The sequence below is a fragment of the Desmodus rotundus genome, chromosome 3, assembly GCF_022682495.2.
Source record: "Desmodus rotundus isolate HL8 chromosome 3, HLdesRot8A.1, whole genome shotgun sequence".
Taxonomy (NCBI): Eukaryota; Metazoa; Chordata; class Mammalia; order Chiroptera; family Phyllostomidae; genus Desmodus; species Desmodus rotundus.
The window spans coordinates 95,432,563-95,456,387 of NC_071389.1; the positions used below are offsets into that span (position 1 = coordinate 95,432,563).

The 23,825-nt window shown below is 43.3% G+C and overlaps 1 protein-coding gene across 1 annotated transcript in view; it reads right to left on the minus strand.

Annotated features, from left to right (window-relative positions):
• RPIA (ribose 5-phosphate isomerase A) overlaps nucleotides 1–22,734 on the minus strand; it is a 38,108-nt gene extending 15,374 nt beyond the window's left edge. The window contains exons 1-4 of the mRNA XM_024552382.3: nucleotides 22,417–22,734; nucleotides 14,597–14,657; nucleotides 13,036–13,091; nucleotides 1,593–1,652 (exon numbers count right to left, since the gene is read on the minus strand). Coding sequence (XP_024408150.2) covers nucleotides 1,593–1,652; nucleotides 13,036–13,091; nucleotides 14,597–14,657; nucleotides 22,417–22,701 — 462 coding nt within the window. The 5' untranslated portion in view covers nucleotides 22,702–22,734. The remainder of the gene's footprint in view (nucleotides 1–1,592; nucleotides 1,653–13,035; nucleotides 13,092–14,596; nucleotides 14,658–22,416) is intronic.
• Nucleotides 22,735–23,825: the final 1,091 nt, after the last annotated feature.

A 23,825-nucleotide genomic window follows, 5' to 3' on the forward strand; every position in this document is an offset into this window, starting at 1 on the left:
CATTTGATGTGATCCAGGATTGGAAACTATCTGAGGTACTCTGACTATGATACTGCCAAAGCACCTATCTGGCCTTGCCCACTCTTTCTATTAGGAAGCTCTACCACCAGTCCCAAAAGCAGTCAAAGGGCAAGTTGGTTCACTCATTTTCAAAATTTGAAATCAAAGAAGCTATGTATTTTTCATCACTCCTGGTACTGTTGCATGATTGATATGGTAGTTTTGAGTACAGTTTTTAATAATAGCAGTAGAGAAAACCTCAGGGTACAAATTCAGTTCAAAGTGCAGTTAGAAGTTGCTTGGTATGGCTGCTGTGGCACAGGTATAAAGCCTCCGAAGCTTCACCCTTGCTTCCGTCCATTACAGACGTGCCCTGTACCTGAGGGTACAGCCATTGCTGCTCCTTGACCCTGCACTAACTCCTGGGCTGGGCTTTGCCCGGGCAACTGATTCTCCAGGGCCTGGAAAGTGGCTACTCTTTCTATTGTAATGGCAGGCCCATCTTCAGCCCAAACTACTCTCCTAACAGCACTGAACAGCTGACTCAGCCTGTATCCTGACTCTGCCCACAGACTTCTCTCAACAAGCCCTTCCCATGATCCTTGCTAACCCCTCTGAGGTCCATGTGTACCACAACTAGATTACTAGACCACCATCAAGCCCCAATCACCAGCCTAGTTTTGGAGCTGCCACAACCCCGCCAAACCATTCAAATCCAGCTTTGACCTCTCCCCCTTACCCCAATGCATCAAAGCATTCCACCACTCAGTCCTAATCACGACAGCCAAGTCTGGGCACTGTCCACATGTATCCACGTGCGTACTGGACCTGCTCCCGTGGTTTCTCTCTGTACCTCTCTAAAATGTTCTCTCCTGTCCTTGCCACCAAGCCTTCCTAGCTACACTCAAACTTCACCTCTTCCCACAAAATCCTTCCAAGTAGCATCACTCTAGAGCTAGAAGCACTCAAATTTATATTAAGGCTTTGCCATTAGAAAAAGCATGGCCTTAGGCAAGTGGCTTGCCCTCTCTATGCCTTTTTCACATCAGTGAAAATGGTGGGTACAAAATGGGACCTGCCCTCAAGATGGCTGGAGATTAAATAACTTACCACAGGTCCATCACTAAGCAAAATATCTAATAAATAGTAAGGGCTCAGTAAATGCTAACTATGACCATGCTACTCACCCTATCAACTTCAGCTCCCCTCTATTACTCATGTGTTTAATCATTTTTACCACAAAACTTAATTTTAACCTGTTTCCAAATGACCACAGTGCCTCACATGATTACTTCTTTTCTCCACTTGGTGGTAAGCTCACTATTATATGCCTATCCAAGGACCAAAGAAAGCCCTGGATGAAGCTGGTCCAATCCCCCTTCACGATACTCAGATTGAGTACTCACGGTTAAACCAAAGGGAATGTACTAGAAATCAACCACCTCTCCTTGTGTGACCTTAGCCAGGATTAATACTCAAGGTCTCAGAAGAAAAGCTAGTATGACCTGTCTCCTAGACACAAGATACCCAGAGCCCATGAACAAATAACAGCCATAAAAAAAGGAGACAGAAGACAGAGTAGCCTCTCTTACCTCAGGGTGACGGTCCAGGTCACTGAGAGTTAAGCCGTACTGCAGGATGAGCTGACGGGCCTATGGGGGGACAGGAAAAAGCACCCACAATCATTTACCCTGAGCAGATGACAAGGATTTTCAGAATTCTGTTCTATTTAAGTGTCAAACACTGCATCTTGACCAAAGCTCCCTCCAAAATCCCAACCTGGATCACCAAGAGATAGGAGAGGTAGACCCATGAAAGGCAAAAACTAAGTTAATTCATCCTGGAAACCAGAAGAAGGGAAATAGCACATAGTGAAGACAGTCCAGTGCCAGTCTAAGAGCTCCTAATCTAATAGCAGTGACCTGCTAGTTAAGACAGTGTTATCGCTTCCTAAAGCTTCTGCTTATACAGTATTTTTTTTTAATTTCCTAAAATAAGAACCAAATCTGTAAAATATTAGAAAGGTCTTTAAAAACAATCCGACAGTGTGGGGAAAAAAATGAAGATCACTATGAATTGACATGGAGTGATTCCTAGGCTATTCGACTATCGAGTAAAAATAAGTAAAAAAAACAAACATACTCAGAAGACTATATAAAGGCAGGACTTCTGGAATGGCTAAGTAAGCAGCTTGGCAAATTGAAAGCAGCAAACTGGGAGAGATTTAGGATGTTTAAAGAAAACGTCAGCACCACTGACTTTACAGACATGCCTTATAAATAATTAACCTTTAACCCAGGCCGACCAAAGGGGAGAGCAGTGGTGACCGGCAGCACAAGGCCCTGATCAGGACTCAGAGGTGAAACGGATGCACCATGAACTTCGATCACCCAAATCCAAGAGATCAGGATTCACGTTCACATCATTGTTCACAATATGCAAAGTAACCAAAGAATGAAAACGTTTTTTTTCAAAGGCATGTCCTGAAAATAGTTTCTTCTTAATGTGACAAGCACCTGAGATTAAGAATCACAAGGTCTGGGTTACGATCTTAAATGAACCAGCCATGTAACACTGGCCAATTTTCTCATCTATAAAAAGATGGGGATAGATGAAATGACCAACACAAATCCTCACATCCAAAATCTTAAGACTCTAAGAATAAAATACAAAGACCCTGGAATTTGCAATATATGGATTTTATTGAAATCCTGATTCAAACTGTAAAAAATTATTTTAAGGATAAGACAAAAGAGAAATTTGAATCATAGATTTTTATTTGATGCTATTAAAAATTATTGTTACAGTTTTTTTAGTATTGTTGAGATGTTTAAAAGTCTATTTTTCAGACATAATAAAATATATACAATTAATTTATACTATGACTGGGATGTTTCAAAATAACCTAGGTGGAAGAGAATGAGGTACAGATGAAAAAAAATTGGCCACAAATTGATAACTGTTCAAACTGGGTGATAGGTATATGGAAATTGATTATATTATTCTTTATCCTTTCTTTTTTTATATATAATTTCTTTTTTATTTTTTAAAGATTTTATTTTATGTATTTATTCTTAGAGAGAGGGGAAGGAATGAAGAAAGAAAGGGAGAGGGACATTGATGTGTGAGAGAAACATCAATCAGTTGCCTCTTGCACACGCCCTGACCAGGACCAGGCTGCAACCCAGGCCTGTGCCCTGACCGGGAATCGAACCAGTGACCTTTTGCTTTGCGGAGAATGCCCGACCAAGTGTACTACCCCGGTCAGTCTTTATCCTTTCTGAAGTTTAAAATTTTCCATGGTAAAAGGCTAACATAAAATGCTGACTGAAAAAAAGCAAGTTTAAAAAAGAAAAAGAACATGGTTTTGTTCTTATTAAAAAGAAACATATAATGGAGAAAACAGTAATAAAAGTGGTATTGCTGGACTATTTCCAAGTTCCTAGATTTCTCCAAAAGTAGTACTGGAGAATTCACCGTAATTCCAGAATTTGAGACTATAAAAACATTAAGAATATCTGAAAGGCAGCCTCCAAGATGATCCTCAATGATCCCCTACTCTTAGTATTCATGCCGTTGGGTAATCCCTGCCCACAATGTCCCATGGTTGGTCTGTATGACCAAAGGCACACAGCAGGCGAGATGGCATGGCACTGCTGAGATGAACTGGGGTTGAGGGCCAAGGGGTAGGACATGCTCAAACATACTCCCCTCCTTTTTCCTTCCTCTCCCCGCATCCTTCCCTTACCACATTCTCTGGGGAAACCAACTGCTATATCCTTAAGACACTGAGACAGCCCTGGGCACAGGCCCACTACTCAACAGCCTGTGAAGAACTGAGGTCTGCAAACACCATGTGACTGAGTTTGAAGAGAGCTTCAACCATGCTGAGTCTTGAGATGACAACGGCTCAACTGCAACCTCATGAGAGACCCAACTAAATCCCTCCAGATTCCTGACTCTTGGAAACTACAAAATAATAAATCTAGTTGTTTGAAACTGCTAAGTTTGGGGATAATTTATGCCATAGGAACAAATAGCTAATACAGATGGTGTTAGAAAAATGACAAAAATTGCATATAAGTTCAGTGTGATATTCTATCATGCAAATAAAACTGTGATGTACTATAATTTCCTACTAATTTTACATACTTCAGAAACAGTACTAAACTTTATTCAAATACATTACATGAAAACTGGATGTTAGGAAATGTTCTAAAATAATTCCTATGGAAAAAGTCCTATGTAAATATACCATTTTAATTTAACATTTCTTAAGTTCAAAGCACCACTTGTCAGTGTTCCTGTTTGATAAGGATGTCCTGTTGTCCGTCTGGGCTGTAATCAGAGCATGGCACAACACATTTCAAATACTCCTGTTGCCCTACAAAAGTTAGCATCACATTGAGCCAAAGGTTGAGTAAATAACTGGTCATTGTGAGTTCAATCCAAAAGGACTCACTTAGTGAAAGCCCTTGTTTTAAAGAATGGATGCCCAGAGAAGTCACACGGTGGTTAAGTTAGGGACAGAGTGAGGAACAGAAATACTGGCACCTGCTTTCCTATCCTGTGTAGGAACTAGGAATGGAGTTAGAAGAAAGGGAAAACGGGGGGAATGATAGAAGAAAAAGAGGAAAACAACCCTACTTATAAATGGAATCTAAGTCATCTTACATAATAATATGTTATTAATAATTATATTAACAGTAACAATTTTAAAAGGAGTTCTTTGAGGCATTCCTCCTCTACCTAAAATGTCCCACCTTCTCCCAACTCCAGCCCTTTATATCCAACTGAGAGGTTCTCCTTTCCAAGAAGACTTCCCCATCCCCTGGCAAACAGTGGGCTCTCTCCTTCCTCTAAAAGGCACATTACCTCTTTATTCTCTATTACATATTTGTGACAAATTGCACAAATAAATGTAGCATTAATTCATCCAACAAACACTTAATAGAGTGCCTAAGAGCCAGGTGCAACACTAGGACATTGGAGACAGTGATTAACACCTCCCATGCACCATGTCCCTAATAAAAATATATACACCCTCAATAAGCACTATGTCCAACTAACTCGGCTTCCTCACCACCACTGCCAGCCCCAAACCCATGCACCAGTCCAGAGTCTGGCACACGAGGGTGCAATCAGGTAAGTACAGTCTACGTTTGTTGGGAACCGCCCTGCCTGGTTTCAGAGGCTGTAACCCCTCATGGTTAAGGCTGAGTCAGAGTTGGGACCATAAGCCACGAAGGAGACAAAGCTGATCTCCCTGGCAGGTGTGCCACCTCTGCCCACTTCACCCTGCTTGGCCCTGAGCTTGGCCAGTTAGCCAATGACTGGTAAGAATCCTCAAGGGAGGATCAACCTAAGACAGGCTCTGGTCACGGAAGAGGCCCGCAGGGAAGAACTCGGGGGGCTGTGGAAAAAGGGGGTGATGGACCCTCGCCCCTCGGCTTTGAAATAGACTGAGTCCTCATTCTGTCTGCAAGAAGTCTCCTAATCTCTTGGCTGCCTTGCTTCCCTTGCCTGACTTAAACCTGAAGCAATAACAGAGGGTAGTGCAGTCCTGTGCTGGGAGGGGCGGATTCCCTGGGGAATCAGGCCTAACAAAAATACATACATTCCTATGAAACCTACTTAATTTGTACCCTCAGTTTAAGAGATAAGGGTCCAGACCTGAGATGAGTCTGGCGCCTAAAGTTTCCTGGCCCTCTAACTAATTGGCTGCAACTCAGAATAAGCCCTCAGAGTTCTCTGTAAATCTTGTATTGTTTAACCCTTACTGCCTGACAATGATTGATGAGCTTTATCCTATTCCTATGTGAATGAACCTAATAAAAGCCCCTGGAGAGAGAGGCTCGGGGCCCTTCTCCCCTTGAGAGAAACGGCCACCTTTCCTCCCCAAGGAGATCATGTCTTGGTAGTCTTTTCCTTCGTCCGTGGCGGAACCTGGGGGGCTGCGTTAAAGCCCCCCTGACATCTGGCGCCCGAACAGGGACTTTCAGGACCTGCACGGACCAGAGGCTTCGAGCCACCATCGCCACGGCTTCATCCATGGTGGACCTGGGGGGCTGTGTTAAAGCCCCCCGACATACGTTATACAGCTGGGAGGCCTGTTGGTGATTCACCTGCCCCACACAAATGTTCATCTCCCCAAACAATAGCAATAACATGAGCACAGGATCTGCCCTTCCTTTTAACAGTATGTATCCCCATTCATAACATGGAGGACCCTGCACACTGACCTCAAGATCCCACTGGGTTGAGACCCTTTAAGTTTGTTCCTATCAGCAAATCCTCCAACTCTCCTGTCGCTCCACTTTTCACTGGATGGCCTGTAAGTGGCCCTGAACACACATAGAAGTCATACTCACAACTGGCCTGAGTGTTACGGTTGAACTGTGTTCCCCTAAAAAAAGATATGTTAAAGTTCTAACCACCAGTACCTCAGAATTCGACCTTCTTCGGAGACAGGGTTCTTACAGAGGTAATCCAGTTAAAATGAAATCATTAGGGTGAGCCCTAACCCCGTGTCACTGGTTTCCTTATAAAGGGAAATTCCCACACAGTGACAGACGCATACAAAGAGCAGGTCATGTGAGCATGAAGGCAGAAATCGGCGTGATGCATCTACAAGTCAAGCACCACCAAAGATGGTCAGCAAACCACCAGAAGCTAAGAGACAGACACAGAACAGGCTCTTCCTCACAGCCTTAGAAGGAATCAACTCTGCCAACACCTTAATATTAAGAGTGCTGGCCTCCAGAACTGTGAGAAAGTAAATTTGTTTTCTAAGCCGCTCAGTTTGTGGTGCCTTGTTACAGCAGCCCTAATAAACTAATACACTGAATTCAACCTAACAGCCCTACCATGGGAGTACAGACCCACCACGGCTCAGTCAGCACTAACGCAGCCTCAGTTGCCCAACGGGGATCAGCATCTACTGGACACCAAGCACTCATGCTCACAAGCTCAGTGGTCTCCTGAGGGTGCAGAGCAAACCCTATCTGCCTCTTCCAACTCTCAAAAATGCAGGGAGCCAGAAAGCTAATAAGGATTAGCCTGTGCTTGTGAAAAAAGACAGAAAGCAAAGCCTTCTCACTGTAATCCCACAGCTGATGCCTCCCCAAATGTCTCATGTAATTAATGACAGGCTAGCAGTTCTTCTGTTTTTCATAAATTTTACCATAAAATCTGAAAACTTTTCCCCTTCTACCACCTAACTGAGGTAGAATGAAAACCAGCATAAACAATAAACAACTTTTTGGCTTAGACCACATCTGACTTTCAAATGTTTTATTTTCTTCTTCCAAAGCCTAGCTTTAAAAGGAAAATCTATATAAATCCTTTATATTACTACAGGTTTACTTGTTTAAAAGATAGGGCCTAAAGTATTTTTATTTTCTTTCAATTATTTAATTTCAGGAGATTGTACCTGGCTAAACTTAATACAAAATAAGTTTGGGCTTGGGAGGGACAAAAACAAAACAGTACCTGAACAAGTAAAATTTTAAAAGCCCTGTGAACTTGAGCAACTCCTCCTAACTTCCTGGAACTGGCCAGTTGTTGTTGTTAATTACCACCATAAAACAGGTGGGTTAAGAGGATAATGCTATATTAAGAATGCAGGGTCAAATTTCCAATTAAAGACAGAAATATAAACATCAGTGTTTAGCTCAGTCTTCTCCAAAACCTCTTTAAAACTGTGGTGAAGTATTTTTTCTTAAAGGCATACACCTAAAAAAAAAAAAAAAAAAAAAAAAAAAAAAAAAAAAAAAAACAACGAAAAAAGAAGAAAACAACCAACAAACTTAAAAGCTAGACCACTAATGCACAAATTAATGGTAAATGGCAGACATGAGAAAGAAATCCTAAGCCAGTACTGGACAAAGCTAAGAAGCAAACAAATAAACACAGAACCTCCCAAAAGATTCATAACTCAAAGGCATTATGAACTTCAGGGAACAGACGATGGTGAGAGCAAAGGGAAGACTGTTGAAAAGGCTATGTAAGAACCTGTCATACTTCCATATCCTTCTCGGCTACTCCCAAAGTAGCACGTTTATTCTCTGGAGAAGGTCAAACAGTAAGTCTCAGGGCTGAGCTGCCAGGCACAGGTGAAGGCGGGGGCACTCCTTCAGTGAGCTTTTACTGTGTAGAAGCTACCCCAAAACACAGTGGCTTAAAAGCAAATATTTATTAATTTGCATGATTCCCTGGACAGACTGGGAAGTTTCTGGTCTGAGCTGGACTGGGTGTAAATGGTGTCATTCACATGCCTGTAGCCAATGAGCCACTTATCCACCAGGGCTTGTCCACCTGGGGGCCGAATGCTATGCCCAATGCAAGACAAGGCTCTCTAGCATACCATTTGGTCACATTCCGTTGGCAAATGAGTCCCATGATCATAGTCAATTCTGCAAAATGCTAGACACTTCTTTTTCATCTACCACAAAGACACTAAAAATGAGAATTAAGAGCAAGTTTATATCCAGAATAATAATAGATGTCTTCTTACCTACTTGACTCCCAGGACATGGGCAGCCATACATACCCTCCAATGAGGGAACTGGGCAGTCCTATCTGGAAAAACTGACCAGCCAGAAGACAGACAAATGATCTGACATTACAAGTTCCCCACTTAAGGGCCTGACAGAGAAGCCTAGAGCAAAGACCACCCTCATCCTGAGAGCTAGTTTCCAATCAACTTCTTAGCCTAACAGTCCTCAAAGTAAGCAGACAGCCAAGAACATCAGAGTAAGAAAAAGAGGAATATAATTTTTTTAAACTACCAAAGCAATCTAACAATATTTTGACTGTGTTGGTTGTTACATATTTGTGAAAACTCAGAATTATATGCTAGAAAGGGTAAACTTTACTATATGTGAATTATACCTCCAAAAAAGTGTAAAAAAAAAAACTTTGAAGAAACATATATAAAAAGAAGAAATAGTAAAAAAATTATTATTATCCAAGGAGGTAAGAGAAGAAATTGAAAAACTGAACCTCTACAAGCAAAAAAGATTTCAGAATTTTTTTGTTTAATTTCAAACAAAAAAGAGTTCTTGTTTGAAATTAAACATGAGAGAAAAAGACAAGGCCAAAGGACAAAACAAGCCACAAGCACCAAGTACACAGGGGTCCTAGAAAGAAAGACCAGAAAAAACAGAGGAAAGAAAATCATAAGCATTAATGGGGAAAAAAATCCTAACACTGAAGAGTGTGAATTGGCAGAATGCAATGTCCCAGCGAGTGAGCAGCAGAGTGAAAAAACAAATAAACAACAATAAAACCACATCAAGCCAAACACAACATGGTGAAATTTCAGAACTGGAGACAAAGAAAAGATAATATAAGGGTATAAGCATTCAGAGAGAATAAAATATAGGTTTCATACAAAGGACCAAGAATTAGAATAGCTTTGAGCTCCTCAATAGCAAACTGAAAACCAGAAGACAATAGGGAAATGCCTTGAAAATTCTAAGAAATGATTTAACATACAATTCTCTATTGATCAAATAACTGACTTCAAGAGAAGCTAGAATAAATACATTTTCAGATATCCAAAGCAGCAACAAATTTGCATCCCATGTGCTTGGGATGTGCTTAGCCAAAACTCAAGAAAACATGAGTGTGGGGGATGCGTGAGGAACAAGACCAAAAAAAAGAATGGATCCAAAACAAGAGAAGGAAATTTCCTGACTACAAAGGCAGTCCCCAAGATAATAGCCTTGAGCAGCTGCTACAGCATTACCAACCCCAATCCTTCAGAGAGGCTTGACCAAGAAAATGAAATTGATGGAGTGAAATATTCACTGTGTTGGAAAGGGATGAGGAGAAACTTCCTACTCAATCCAGGAAATCGTGAGGATTAATAAATATTTGCTCTTTTAAGCCACTGTTTTTGGGTAAGAGTTTAGGGTTGAATTAGTAAGGAGTACATAGACAACCAAGCAAAGAAACAAACAAACAAAAAAAGCATCATTTACTTAACTTTCAAGAAAACAAAATAATAGGAAGGTAAGGAAGAGTAATCACAGCATACTACACAGATCAGCTGTAGTTTGGATGGTCACAATTCTGTAACAGTAAGACTAAAGCCTCATCAAAATGAAATTCTTTGGGAAGACTGGGAGAGAAGTGAGTATGTGAACGGTGAGACCCAGGAGGTAAAAGATAACCAAATGCCATCTTCTATTCATCCTTTCAGTGCAGAATTGTTACCTAAAGTTGAAAAAAAAAATTTGAATACCAAGAAAAGCATGTCTTTTTGAGATACTGGAGCAAATATCCAATCAGCTAAAGGAGTTTTAAAATTGTTTCCATCTAGCCCTGGCTGGTGTGGCTCAGTGGATTGAGTGCCAGCCTGTGAACAGAAAGGTTGCGGGTTCGATTTCTACTCAGGGCACAGGCCTGGGTTGTGGGCCAGGTTCCTAGTTGGGTGTGTGCAAGGGGAAACCAACAATGTTTCTCTCCCTCTCTTTCTCCCTCCCTTCCTCTCTCTAAAAATAAATAAATAAAATTATTTCCATCTAAAGAGCAATTAAATGGTGGTGGTCAGGGGTGGGGGATAAGGAAAGTGTTGTTGATAATAAAGACTTGAATGATTTGCTTCTTCAGTCCACGTGTAGATTGCCATGTGTTGTGTCAAAACGGGGGTACACTCTGAAATATGCTGTTGGGCAGTTTTGTCATTGTAGAACCTCAGAGAGTGCACTTACACAACCTAGATGGCATAGCCTACTATGTACATGCTATATTTTCACACAACTAGCAGCACCAGCATCATCACAAACATGTGAGTACTGGATTGCACGACGACATTATTGACAGCTATGATGTCACTAGGCAACAGGAATTTTTCAGCTCAATTATAACCTTATGAGACTATGATCATATTGTATATGTGGTCCATTGTTGACCAAAATGTTATACAGCACATGACTGCATAGCTTTAATTAAAAATATTAATTACTCAGCCCTAAGAAAGAATGAATCTTACCATTTGTGACAGCATGAACCCCAGAGGTTATTACACTAAGTGAAGTAAGTCAGTCAGAGAACAAATACCATATGATTTCACTTACTTGTGGAATCCAAAGAGCAAAATAAACAAACAAAACAGAAACAGACTTGTAGATACAGAGAACAGACTGATGTTTGCCACAGGAGAGGGAGCGGGCCTGGGTGAATAAGGTAAATGGATTAAAAAGTATAACTTAGTAGATACAAAACAGTTATGGGGATGTAAAGTACAGCATAAGAAATATAGTAAATAATATTAAAATAACCATGTATTTGAAATACCAGGGAACTGCTTTGTAAAGTACATGGTTTTCTAATCACTATGCTGTATACCTAAAACTAATACGAAATAATACTGAATGGCAACTGTAATTGAAAAAAAATAAAAATAAACACTTTTGATAATATGTTGCAACAATTCTGGATACTGGCGACCTACTAGGAGTTGCTTTGCTGTTTATATACTGACTTGCCTGCATTAACTTACAGTTTTATCTCCCTTGCAATATATGGCCACTCATATTTTTGTTGTTTGGGTTTTTCTTCAATTGTTTTTATTTTTAAGCCTAGATTCCTAAGAGCCACCCTGTGTCAACAGTTTAGTTAATCAGAAGTTATGCTTAAGCAGCTTAAACCAGTAAGGCTTTCAGCCTTTGCTAATGGATTTATGTGAGGACTGGGGAATAGAGTCAAAGACCAGGCACTTTACAAGCTAGCCTCGGCTTTTATTTTCTGCTGGGCTTTCTTATGTCTCCTCTGCACCTACACTGGGCATCATATTCAGTCAGTGAAGATAATAACTGGACCATCCCCGACCTCTCTTCAGCCTATACACTGCACCTCGCCCAAATGCACCTCTTCGAAACCACCAGGCATCTGTATGAGCTTATCAAGATCCCCTATGTAAAAAAATATATATATACATATACATATAAATAATTTATTAAATAAGAAAATAGTGATGGTCAAGTCACTTGGAAAACTATATACCTAGCTTTTCAAAAGGCCAAGAAAATCCATACAACTACTGATTTTTAAAGCATCTCCTCAGAACAGCAGGATTTCAAAGGCAAAAACAAGATGTGAAACCACTCACTTTCTAGCTTGCGGCAGCAATTATGGTACTGTCTTAGTCTCCTGGGTGCCCAATCACCTTGTAGAGGGTCCCTTTCACTTCCTTGGAGTGAATGAGATTTCACTCCAAGGAAGCTCTGGCAGCATGCACTACCCTAACTTCCTGCCCTGTCTACCCAGAATGCCTCCTCCGCTCCCTACTCTGATAGGCTAGGGTTCCCACCTTGCTTAAAAGACATCTGTCAGGCACATTCCTCTCTCCCTTCATCAGAGGTACCTGCAGGTTATGGGTGCTGAGCCTCCAAGGTTGGAAGAGTTTCTTTCCTAAGACCTACCTGCCCAAAACTAAATCCACAAAGTCATGGCAGCACCAACCACCTTCAATTTCAACACATACCACTCCCCACAATAGCCAGATGATGGGCAGGGATGGCTCTAGCTGGGCACCTTTCTTTCTTCCCTTCCTAAAGTCTACTGTCCCCTGATTTTTCCCTAAATTTACCTGGCTCCACTGCTTTCCCCCTACTATTAGTCACACCCTACTAATAATAGTCCCTGCTATTTAACAGTGAAAAAGCATTAGACATGAACTGCAAATACTGTACTTGCATTACTAACACATCGCTTACTGTCCTATGCCCTTTGCCCCAGTTTTTTAATCTATAAATAAAAATAATGTTAAGGATAGAGGCCATTTGGTCATCTCTATAGATTCCATTATGCCTAACACAAGATACACTGAAATATCTGCAGTGAATAAATGAGTGCACCCAAAGCCAAACTTCTGAGGAGCAATCCTCAGTGAATAAACTCTTGTGCTCCTAGGCCTCTCACCTGGAAAAACCGTGGTACACAACCCAAAGCCACACCACAATGTCCTCAGGTACACAGAAGATTCCTCAGCTCCTGCAAAGATACAGAATGGAAAGCAGGACATACCTGGAAGGAAGTGGGAATACAGACGAGGTTCAGGTTCTCTTGTTTCACTCTTTCGGCTGTGGAGACAAAAGCTGTGTTGGTGGATTTTCCCTCTCCTCACTTGATTCTTCCTGTCATGTACACATTTGCTCAAATACAACAGAAAACGAACACACTACCCCTGACAGCTGCCTTTCATTGTGTTGCCACTCTTGGTGAAAAAGTTGGTGAACTTAACATCTCACATCACAAGAACGGGACATTACAAAGCCTAAGGAAGTAGTACTAACTACAGAAAGAACAATGACAGTGCTTGCTATTATTATTATTATTATTATTATTATTATCATGTGCTCGGCAACATTCAAAGAACTGTGTACAAATGAACTCTTTCAATCTTAAAGATAACTATTATCTCCATTTTACAGGTGAGCAAACTGAGGCACAGAGAGGTAAAGTACAGTGACTGGGTAGTTACACGGCTAACAACTGGCAGAAGTGGAATATGATCCCAGGTGGTCTAGCTTCCCAGTCTTAACTACTTCCCTATACTGCCTTTTACAGGGAAAAGCTAGAACTCAACTTTCATGTCTAGTAAAAATATATAATCATTTGTAGACCCCAGAAGGTTGTTAGAATGGGTTTATTTATTCATTTGGGGGATTGAACCTTTCAGGAAAACTTGATTTTTAAAAAGTCTAAACAAAACACTGTCTTGTTAAAATTTAAATCCTTTTAGTCACTGGGTTGCATCTTGTGAGGTTTAGATATCAATATTATGAAATCCACAGTTAATTCCTGTGCTTAAAATCCTCCACACACTCAGTGCTAAGGCAGCAGGGTGTATGAAGACCACGTCAAGCCAATGAGAAGGCTTCCAGGAGCCAAAACACCGGCACCACAACCACTCCTGAAAGACGAAGTGCAGCTGGACTTTGTCTCCTGAGCACTGTCCCCTGGGACCTACAAGAGGTCAGCATTCGGGCAAGGCTCTCCTCTGGGCTTTGTTCTTGCAAACAAGAGCAGGGCAGTAAAACCTGTTGAGCAGCCCTAGGGGCTAACAACTCCTGAGCTTCCTGGTGCTGACTTTACCAAGACACTCTAATCACAGTAAAGTCAGCACCTGCAGGAACCAGCCAACTGCAGGCACCTTATATTCTCTTTAGGGTCAAGCCTGAAATGATCTGGATTTGTTAACCTGAGATTGCCTGAGAAACCCACAGACTTCAGAGCTTGCCTGAGGGTCCCCAAGACCACACAACCACACACACACACACACATACACACACACACACAGGAGGACTAAAATTCTGTTGGAATGTCCCCTTAAGTCTGCCCTTCCCTTCCAGCTGAATATACAAAGTACAACCCCCAAAGGTGGCTGAAGAGGCCCAAGAATCCCTCTCTCAAGGAAGAGCAGGAACACTTAGCTGACCTCTGGCAAACAGCCCTTCCTCCCAGCTCTACAGTGCTGGAGCCACACCCAGCCAGTGCCATACCTATGGCCCACTCCCACCCCACCCTTCCACCTCCCCACCCACCACACCACACAAAATATCCAGGACGCAGCCCAAGACCATACCTATTCGCTGCACAGCATGGACAATTGTAGAACCACTTCCAATTCCCAGAACTTGATTATTCTGCTCAAAAAGAGGAGAAAAAACCCAAAACATTAATACCATCATTCACTCCCTCTTCAGCCCAATTCCTAGGGCTATAAAATTATTATAAACATTAATGCACCAACCTGGGTTCAAGGCAGGTACTATGCCCCTTTTACAGAAACATAACCACTGAACCTCAAAGCTGTACTTTATTTAGTGCCCAGTGGCAATTTATTAGCAGAGCCCTCCCCCTTTTATCTGACACTCACATCGCCACTTCCTCCTGTTAAAAGATAAACTAAGGAATATTAAAATGTTAAAAGAGTTGCTCTGGCTGCTGTGGCTATGTGGATTGAATGTCAGCATGGGAACCAAAGAGTAGCCAGTTCAATTCCCAGTCAGGGCACATGCCTGGGTTGTGGGCCAGGTCCCCAGTAGGGGGCGCATGAGAGGCAACCACACATTGATGTTTCTCTCCCTCTCTCCCTTCCCCTCTCTAAAAATAAATAAATAAAATCTTTTTTAAAAAATGTTAAGAATTTATTTGGGTGAAAATTGATTTGAATTGGGCAGCATCAATCTAGCAGATAGAGAGGAGCTCCAAGGAACTACCCAAAATGAAAGACTTTTACGTACTTTCCTTTAAGGGGTGGCAGGGTCTATCATGCAGATTACCCAGTCAGGCAATTCCCGATTGACTCATTTAAGATTCCATTTCTGGGAGAGCCAAAACTGTAATTAAGTCTCGGTTTGGTGAGCTGTGCTTACCGTAAGTGACTCCACGTTCGGCCTGCTGTCTAGTATTTCATGTTCCCTATATCCTATCAGACAAAAGGCATGGCTCATGTAAAACGTAGAGCAACTTAAGTTGGCCTCCCAAAAATGGCCTGCAGGTGAGCACTGAAAGATTCCTTACCAACCCCTGGGCAAGGCAATCAGCAAGGAAAGGCACCAGGCATTAATAAGTCGAGGTTTCTGGCTTCAGTGCCTTTTCACAAAAGTGTTAACATCTAGAAAGGCAGGAGACAGACTACAGATACCTTCATGTTGCTGGCATCAAGGGGAACCTGAGGGACATATGCAGCCTACCATCTAGACCCCAGTGTTAACAGAAGAGGGAAATAGTCTGAAGTAACCTTGAAGTAAATCACATCAGCATCTGTCCAGCTGATGCCAAGGGCTCCACATTTTGCATAAGCCTCTCTGAAAGAATATGGAGAGAGGGTAAAGGTTTAGTTAGAAACATGAGAAAAAAAGTCTTTATCTGCATGAGGGAGGACATGTAAACATGTACACTTCCTGAGTGCAACGGACAAGAAACAGGCATCGTTACTCAGCCTGTCTACTTAACAAAGGGGGAAGGACCTACAAGTAGACTAGGGGAAGAGGAGGGCCCCAGCCAAGGTCAGTTAGACCACAAACAACACAAGGTCAGGGTACAAACTGTCAGGAACTAATGTGAAGCTCAGTTCTCAAGCAACTTCCTGGAAGCAGTCCCCTGCCAGTCTAAGGCAAAACAGCTAAAAACCAAAGCAGCAACTACCATTTATTAAGCATCTTCCAAGAAGATTTATAAATATTATAAATCATATCTTACAACTCCTTATAATCTCACTCATTATCCCCACTTTAGAAATGGATTCAACACTCTAAGGAAAAATTTAAGACTTAGAAATGAGCAAAAGAAATTACTTGATGTCCACGCAATGGCATGCTGGAGCCTGTAGGTACTGTAAGATCTCACCCTACAGGGGTGTGTGCCTTTGCCTTTGAAAAGGCATAGGGACCTCTGCCCAGGCCCCCAAGGGTGCCAGGTAACCAAAAGGAATGCTGGACCACAAAATGTCACCACCCTTCCACTTCCTGCTCAAAAAACACAGAGGTAGCTGATTTTATGTCCCTTCTAACTGCCTGCTGCAACTAACCCACTTGCACAGTGGCTCCAGGTTCGACTGCCATTCGACCCTCCTGGGTGGTGGTAATGAGCAGTCGGCCATCCTGTCCCTGCAGCTCAGGAGCCAATGTGCTCACCAGGCAACACAGATGGAAAACGCCACCCCAGCCTGGAATGGGAAATTCTGTAGGCCTGTGTTTCTCAAAAAGTATGCCTTTTCAGGCAAGCCCCATTTGTCCCCATTTTATAAAAGCAGCCAAGCAGAGTCAGCCCCCAGGACCCTGTCAGAGGATGGTCCTTTCCTCTGTGTTGTCCTTTGTGCTTGAGCAAAAGCTTAACAAAATCTGCCTGGAATTTTCTAGCAGGGGTGTCCAACCTTTTGGCGTCTCTGGGTCCCACTAGAAGAACAGATGTCTTGAGCCATACCTTAAACACACAAACACTAATGAAAGCTGAGGAGCCAAAAAGAGGTTTTAAGTAAATTTATGATTTTATGTTAGGCCACATTTGTAGCCACCCTGGGCCACATGCAGCCCACAGGCCACAAGGTTGGACACCCCTGTATGGGGTTTCCTCTTGATTTGTATCTTGGGGAACCCAAGCCCTCCAACACCAGTAACACCTTCACTAGGCTATTTTACAACTCTGGAAATAGATTTTAACTTGCAGAAAACTGTTAGCAATGAATAACTCTTGTCCATAGAAATGCAAATTAATTGTATTTTATAAGATCCATTTGATTACTACCCTAGAGATAAGTCTTGTAAGTTTAACATTTTTGAGTGCATTTCAATTTATGGTTCTTTCTTCCAGTGAAGATGGTGGCACAGGTAAACATGGTACTCAGAAACTCTCACAACTACATCAAAACTGCAACTCAATCATAGAAAAACCGTATCATTCAAAACACCTGAAATCTAGATGAACAGAAGTCCTACAACTAGGTACATACAGAAGATGCCACATCAGACTGGTAGGAGGGGAGGAGACGGGGAACAGGCTGGTCCCACACCCACATGTGGCAGTTGAAAACTAGGAGGGATATCTGCCCTGGCTGGTGTGGCTCAGTGGATTAAGTGCCAGCCTGTAAACCAAAAGGTCGTGGGTTCAATTCCCAGTCAGGGCACATGCCTGGGTTACAGGCCAATGTTCCTCTCCCTCTCCCTCCCTTCCCCTCTTTCTAAAAATAAATAAATAAAATCTTTAAAAAAAACAAAACAAAACCCAGGAGGGATTCTCGGCTGTAGAGGACCTCATAAGGAGTAAGGAATCCCAGCCCCACACCAGACCCCCCAGCCCAGAGTTCCAGTGGTGGGAAGAGAAGTCCCCATAACTTCTGTTTGTGAAAACCAGCAGGGATTATGGCTGAGTGAGATGGAGAGTTTTTGAAGTCCCATGCACCCCTCTTAAAGGGCCCGAGCACAGACTCACTCTGACTCACTCTGAGCTCCAGCAACAGGGCAGCAGCTGGAAAGGTGCCAGGGACTTAAGAGAAATAGTGCCTGGCATCAGGGTGAGGGCTGGAGGGCCAGCTCTCTCCCAGACAGAAGTGTTGGCAGAGGCCATTGTTCCTTTGCTGAGCCCTGCCCCACAGACATGGCAGGCAGGTACCACACCTGAGTCTCCATCAACTTCCTAACAATACTTGCTCCACTCTGGTGATTCCCTGAGACACAGCCCTACCCAACTTGAGGGCCCACCCTAGCTGTTTCCAGTGGCTTTCCCATACAAATGGCCTATCTTGGCTGATACTTCGGACTTTCCTAAATCTCTCAAACAAGAAGCATCTGGCCTCTGCAGGAAACCTCTTGCTAAGTGGCTTTAGGCCCATCACTAGTGGCAGCCAGCCAGCCTCTCTTCACAACTTGGCCTCTTCCGGGCACTGCCAAGCCTAGCACAAGTAGCAGCTACCTGTAGATCACTCTGTAGCTCCTGACAGGTGGGCCCAGGCAGGGAACAAGCAGTGGCTGACCTTGTACTTCCAGGGAGGCCCCAGAGCCAGTGTATGCAGTGGACAGCTTCAGATTACACCAGATTACAACTCTACTATCTCTACAAGCGAGAGACTCAAGGGGAAAACTCAGTGAACACCAAAGCCCCAGTGAAGCCAAGTCCTGCTCCATAGAGTCAGCTCCTGCACAGCAGCTCCTCTGTAGTCACAGCCAGTTCTCACAGCCAGCTGGCCTGGGGGTAAATCCCTCCTAATGACACCAATAGCAATCAAGTCTCAGCTATGAAAGAACCATGCAAACAACCCACAGAGAGATGCACCTGGAGCACCCAGTTCAGGCAATCTGGGAGGTTGAGCCACTGAGCCCTACAGGATACCTATTACATAAAGCCACTCTACCAAGTCTGGGACAGACAGCAGCTCTACCTAATAAATACAAACAAACACAGTGAAGCGGCCAAAATAAAGAAATCAAGAAACAGATCCCAAATGAAAGAACAGAAGAAATCTCCACAAAAAGAACTAAATGAAATGGAAGCAAGTAAACTACCAGAGTTCAAAATCATGGTTATAAGGATGATGCTCAAGAAACTTAATGATGATAACTTTCACAGCATAAAAAATAACAAGTCAGAGATAAAGGATACTCTAACTGAAATGAACAATAAGTTAGAGTGATCAATAGTAGAGTAGATGAAGCAGAGAGTCAAATCAGCAATTTGGAATATAAGGAAGTAGAAAACACCCAATCAGAACAGCAAAAAAAGAAAAAAAAAAAAAAAAGAAGCAAAAGCGCAAGAAGAAAAAGAATCCAAAAATATTAGGATAGTGTAAGGAGACTTTGAGACAACTTCATATGTACCAACATTCACATCATGGGGGTACCAGAAAAGAAAGCGAGGAATTGAAAATCTATTTGAAAAAATAATGAGGGAACACATCCCTAGCCTAGTGAAGGAAATAGACACACAAGTCCAGGAAGCACAGAGTCTCCCAAAGAAGATGAACCCTTAGAGGCCCACACCAAGACACATCATAATTAAAATGCCAAAGTTAAAGATAAAAAGAAAATCTTAAAAGCAGCAAGAGAAAAGCAGTTGGTTACCTACAAGGGAACTCCCATAAGACTGTAAGCTGATTTCTCAACAGTCACTTTTCAGGCCACGAGACTGGCATAAAATATTCAATGCGACGTAAAGGACCTACAACCAAGATTACTATATATGGCTCCAAAGAGAACAAAAGAGGCTATGGACCTTCAGAAGAGCAGGGACCTGGGTGACTATACTCCCAGAAACACACAGATCTGAGTTCAGGGTAGTTACCCAAAGAATTTGGTTCAGAACTCTCCAACTTCTGCATCCTAGATGTGGAAGTGGTTACCACATTGGAACACCCATGGGCTAGGGAACTGGACCTACACCCAGAAATTCAACCCACCAATAATCCTACAACCTCCATATTTATTTTCGCATTTCACACAATTCATTGAACACTTACTAGGCAGGCACCAGTGGGACCAACACTGAATGAAGATAAGGTTAACTACTTTCCAGGAGCTTACCCTTTATGGGGCTGGGAGACATAAACACAGAAATGACTGAAACATAAGACACCTGCGTAAGGTGCCTAAGGTATAAAGTACTACCAAAATCAAAGAGAATCTGCCCTCCCCTTACGAGGCTAAGAAAAAACTGAAAGGAAGAACTGGTCTTTGAACCAAATCTTAAAGGACATATGATTTTATCATAAAAGCAAAGGACAAGAAAGAGAATTCTAGGTTGAGGGTGATAATGTTAAAACACACACTATCTGCCAGTAGTCTGACTTTTACAATGTTTGGGTACACAGGGAGACAAGAGTACAGAAGGAAACAAGATGGTGGGGTTGAGCACAAGGACCAGAGTCTCTTGTTTGCAGGTCCTCCCAACCTGGCTGAGTACCTAGCTTACAGCAGATGTTCCAGATGTGTCACATGGAGGAGGTGAGGATAAAGCCACATGAGGGCCATTGTGACAAAAGCAGACGAGAGCTTCAGAAGATAATATGCCACTTGGAGATCCATAGAGGGAAGAAGGTAAAGACAACTGTTATCACCTGGCCCTGGGGAGAGCCAAAACTGAGCAAGCTGGTAGGTCAAAGATTCCAAAGATGGTACCAACAGGTCTTAGTATATATCTGACCCTGATTATCTGACACAAGCAAGTAAGTAAATCCAAGTCACAAAGTGCTAGACAAAAACATGGCCGTAGACGGAGTAAAGGATACCCCCCATAAACAGCAATTAAGTATGTGAATATGCTCAATAATTGTGTGGGTTTAAATTAGTTATCCCACTTGAAAAGTATCCAGGACCAGACTCACCTCCTCCCCCCTCCAGCCATATTTCTGGTGACTACACTGCTAGGCACTCAAAAAATACCTGGCAAACAAATGAAATGATTAAATCAATGTTAAAGAGCAGAAAATACAAAACTCAAGACGTGTTGGCATATCAGGAAAGCATGTTGGCAGGGCAAGTGAGTGCCACTGAGATTGGGTGAGGTGTCCCTAAAAGGCTGATGGCAATCTCCCCAGAGTCACCTGGTAACTTCATGGAATAATGTGACTGGATTCTAGTGTTTCGGGGCTCTAGCCTGAGGTGGGGGTTTGCAGATTTTTATTTAAGCAAATACATAATTACAAAACAAAAGTCAGGGAGACATGAGTCACCAAATACTAATGTAAATTGGTTACTAGGACAACTAAGATACAGGGCTTTTCCAATTGTATAGATTTCATTTACCTGTAGATTGGCTATTCACTTTATCCAGACATTTTGAAATCTCAGTTTATTGTCACAATTTTGCAGCCAAGGCACTGAATCCCAAAAGTAAATCCAGATTACATATTTTACATTCACTCTGTGAACTCCCAAAGACAATCCTATTGCTAACCTGACTCAGAACAAGTTACACCAGGACAGGGGAGCCGTGGAACTGGTGGAAGGATGGGGAAACAGGAGTCACTCATTTTGGGTTCTGGAGGATCCTTGGCTATTCCTTCCACAGAACATGCTGAGCCACTGAACCTCACACTGGTCCCTCCCACTTAACTAGGGTGTTTTGGGGGATCAAATATCATCTATTATGCAAAATAACTTTGTAAACTAATGCATTACCAAATATAAAGAACTATCATTAGAGGTTTACACCATATTCTAAGAGGAACAGAAAAAAACAAAAAGCCACTAAAGCAGAAAAAAGTCCACCTAAGGGTAGAGGTACTCCACTTGGCTCTCAAAAGACTATAATTAAGATAACTTGATTGGCAATAGCAATTCCACTCAGGTCAAAAGACTCCACTTAACAGCATCACACCCGCGTTTAATAAACAAGTGGAGCCATGACCTCGACCTCATCACTAACAGTTGAAAATCTCCCAACAGCATCCTCCAGACTTCAAGTGTTCACCAGAAGTGACGTTTAAAGCTCAGGTCTTCCCCTTCGACTCTGTCTCCCCTTCCTTCCGGCGAGTACACACGCAGGAGCGGGCGCGCGCCAACCTAAAACCTACTTGGAGTGGAATTTCAAGGCAATTTTTAAGTCAGCTCTCCACGGGCTTCCCAGGAAATAAGAATACCTCTCTGCAGCCCATAACTCGTTAGTTTCCATTTGTTGATTAAAAACACAGACGGCAAGTCCCTTCCAGTGCCACTCAACGTCAAGTGGACACCACCTGGCTCCACTTTGCAAAATTCTTGTCCCGCCACACAAGGAGTCTTTGGAAAGTTCAACTTAGGGTGCTCTCCCCAAGTAGATCCCACATCACAACGGCCTTTTAGGAGCCGGGAACTAACCCGGGGAAAATGAACACCCTCTCTCCTCTCACGCACCCCACGCGCCTCGAGGAATTAGGGCACCCTGGAAGAACCTGACACGAGCCCATAGCCCCAGTCCGGAGCTGCTCACCTTCACGTGATTCTCCACGGCCGCACGGCCCGCAAGCTTCTTGGCCTCCTCGGCCTTGGACATCGTTGAGGGGCCCAGCCAGACGCTGCTGGCTTCCCCACCGTTAGTGTTTGTTCGACCCGCACCGCCGCGAATCCCCGACAGCGCGCACCCTGGCGGCTGCACGTGGGAGCCAGGGACTCCCCAACTGTTCCCGCCTCCTCCCGAGGCCGCGCCCCCGGCCCGCCCGGGCAGCGGGGCCAGGACCCGCCCGTACAGGGTGCTGAAGGGCCCCGGGCGCTGCATCCCGACGCCCTGTTCTAGCCCCAGCCACGGTCCCGCCCCGTGTTCTTCCGGAAGTCTGATAGTTACGCAAGCGGCCGGTGCCCGCGCAGAACTTACTGGGACATGTAGTTCTGTGGCTTCCGTAGTCAAAGCCGTGAGCCCTATTCTGGACTACCAGCCCCACAATGCTCCGCGACAGGATACGCACAGCAACGACCGGTTTTGGCGACTTGGCCAGTGTGGAGGGAGTAACCAGTATTGCGTACATCCCAGGGGTGGAGTTTTTGTCTTCACACTTCGGGGGAGGGTTTGTTAGACTTGACCCTGTTGGCTTTTTTCCCAGCAGTGAATTACGCGGTAGACGAGACCTCTGGGCTGGGCAATCGCTTTGGGGAATGACGTCTCTAGACTCCCAAAAGAAACGCAAAAGGAAAGGGAGACGGGGACTGAAATCTGCCTTAGACCTCCAAAGGCCCAGGACTAACAAGTTTAGAATCCTGGGCCCTAGACATGGTCTTGTATTTTGCGGTATTAGACGGCGTGCTTCCTCCGGGTGGAGGGTGATCAATCCCACGCCTATCAATGTGCCGTACAGAGAACCTGTAGTTCTTGTTGACTATCAAGGACTTTTACAGAACTTAAAAGCTTTCTCTTTTAACTTAAAAGCTTTCTCTTTTCTCTCTTTCTCTATCTGTAAGGCGTCTTGCTGTAGGGAATAGGAGGAGCAGAGAATTTCTATTTGTCCCCATTTTACAGGCGAGGAAGCTCATGCTAACCCCGGCCATACCTACAACTTGGAGGTCCTTACAAAGCACGCAGACTTTGTACTTCTCGTCCATGTTGGTGGAATTCCTTGTCTGTCCATGAAGGCATCTTCAAACTCTCGGTCGTCTCACTTTTCTGTGTGCAAAGCACCAGCATGGGCTGCTGTTACCGCCCTTTATCACAATTCTCCGTGCTGTGCCCACTGAAGCTGTCAGCTGCTGGACGTTAGATAGCTACCTTAGTCTAAGGAAGAAAAGTTACTTGCAGTGATATTTGAATCCTAAGTTTTAGACAGAATTTGAAAGTTACACAAAGTTCTGGCTAAGATGCAGAACAAAAGACGTGGGACCCGCACCAGTGTTGCTCCCTGCACTTTTGAA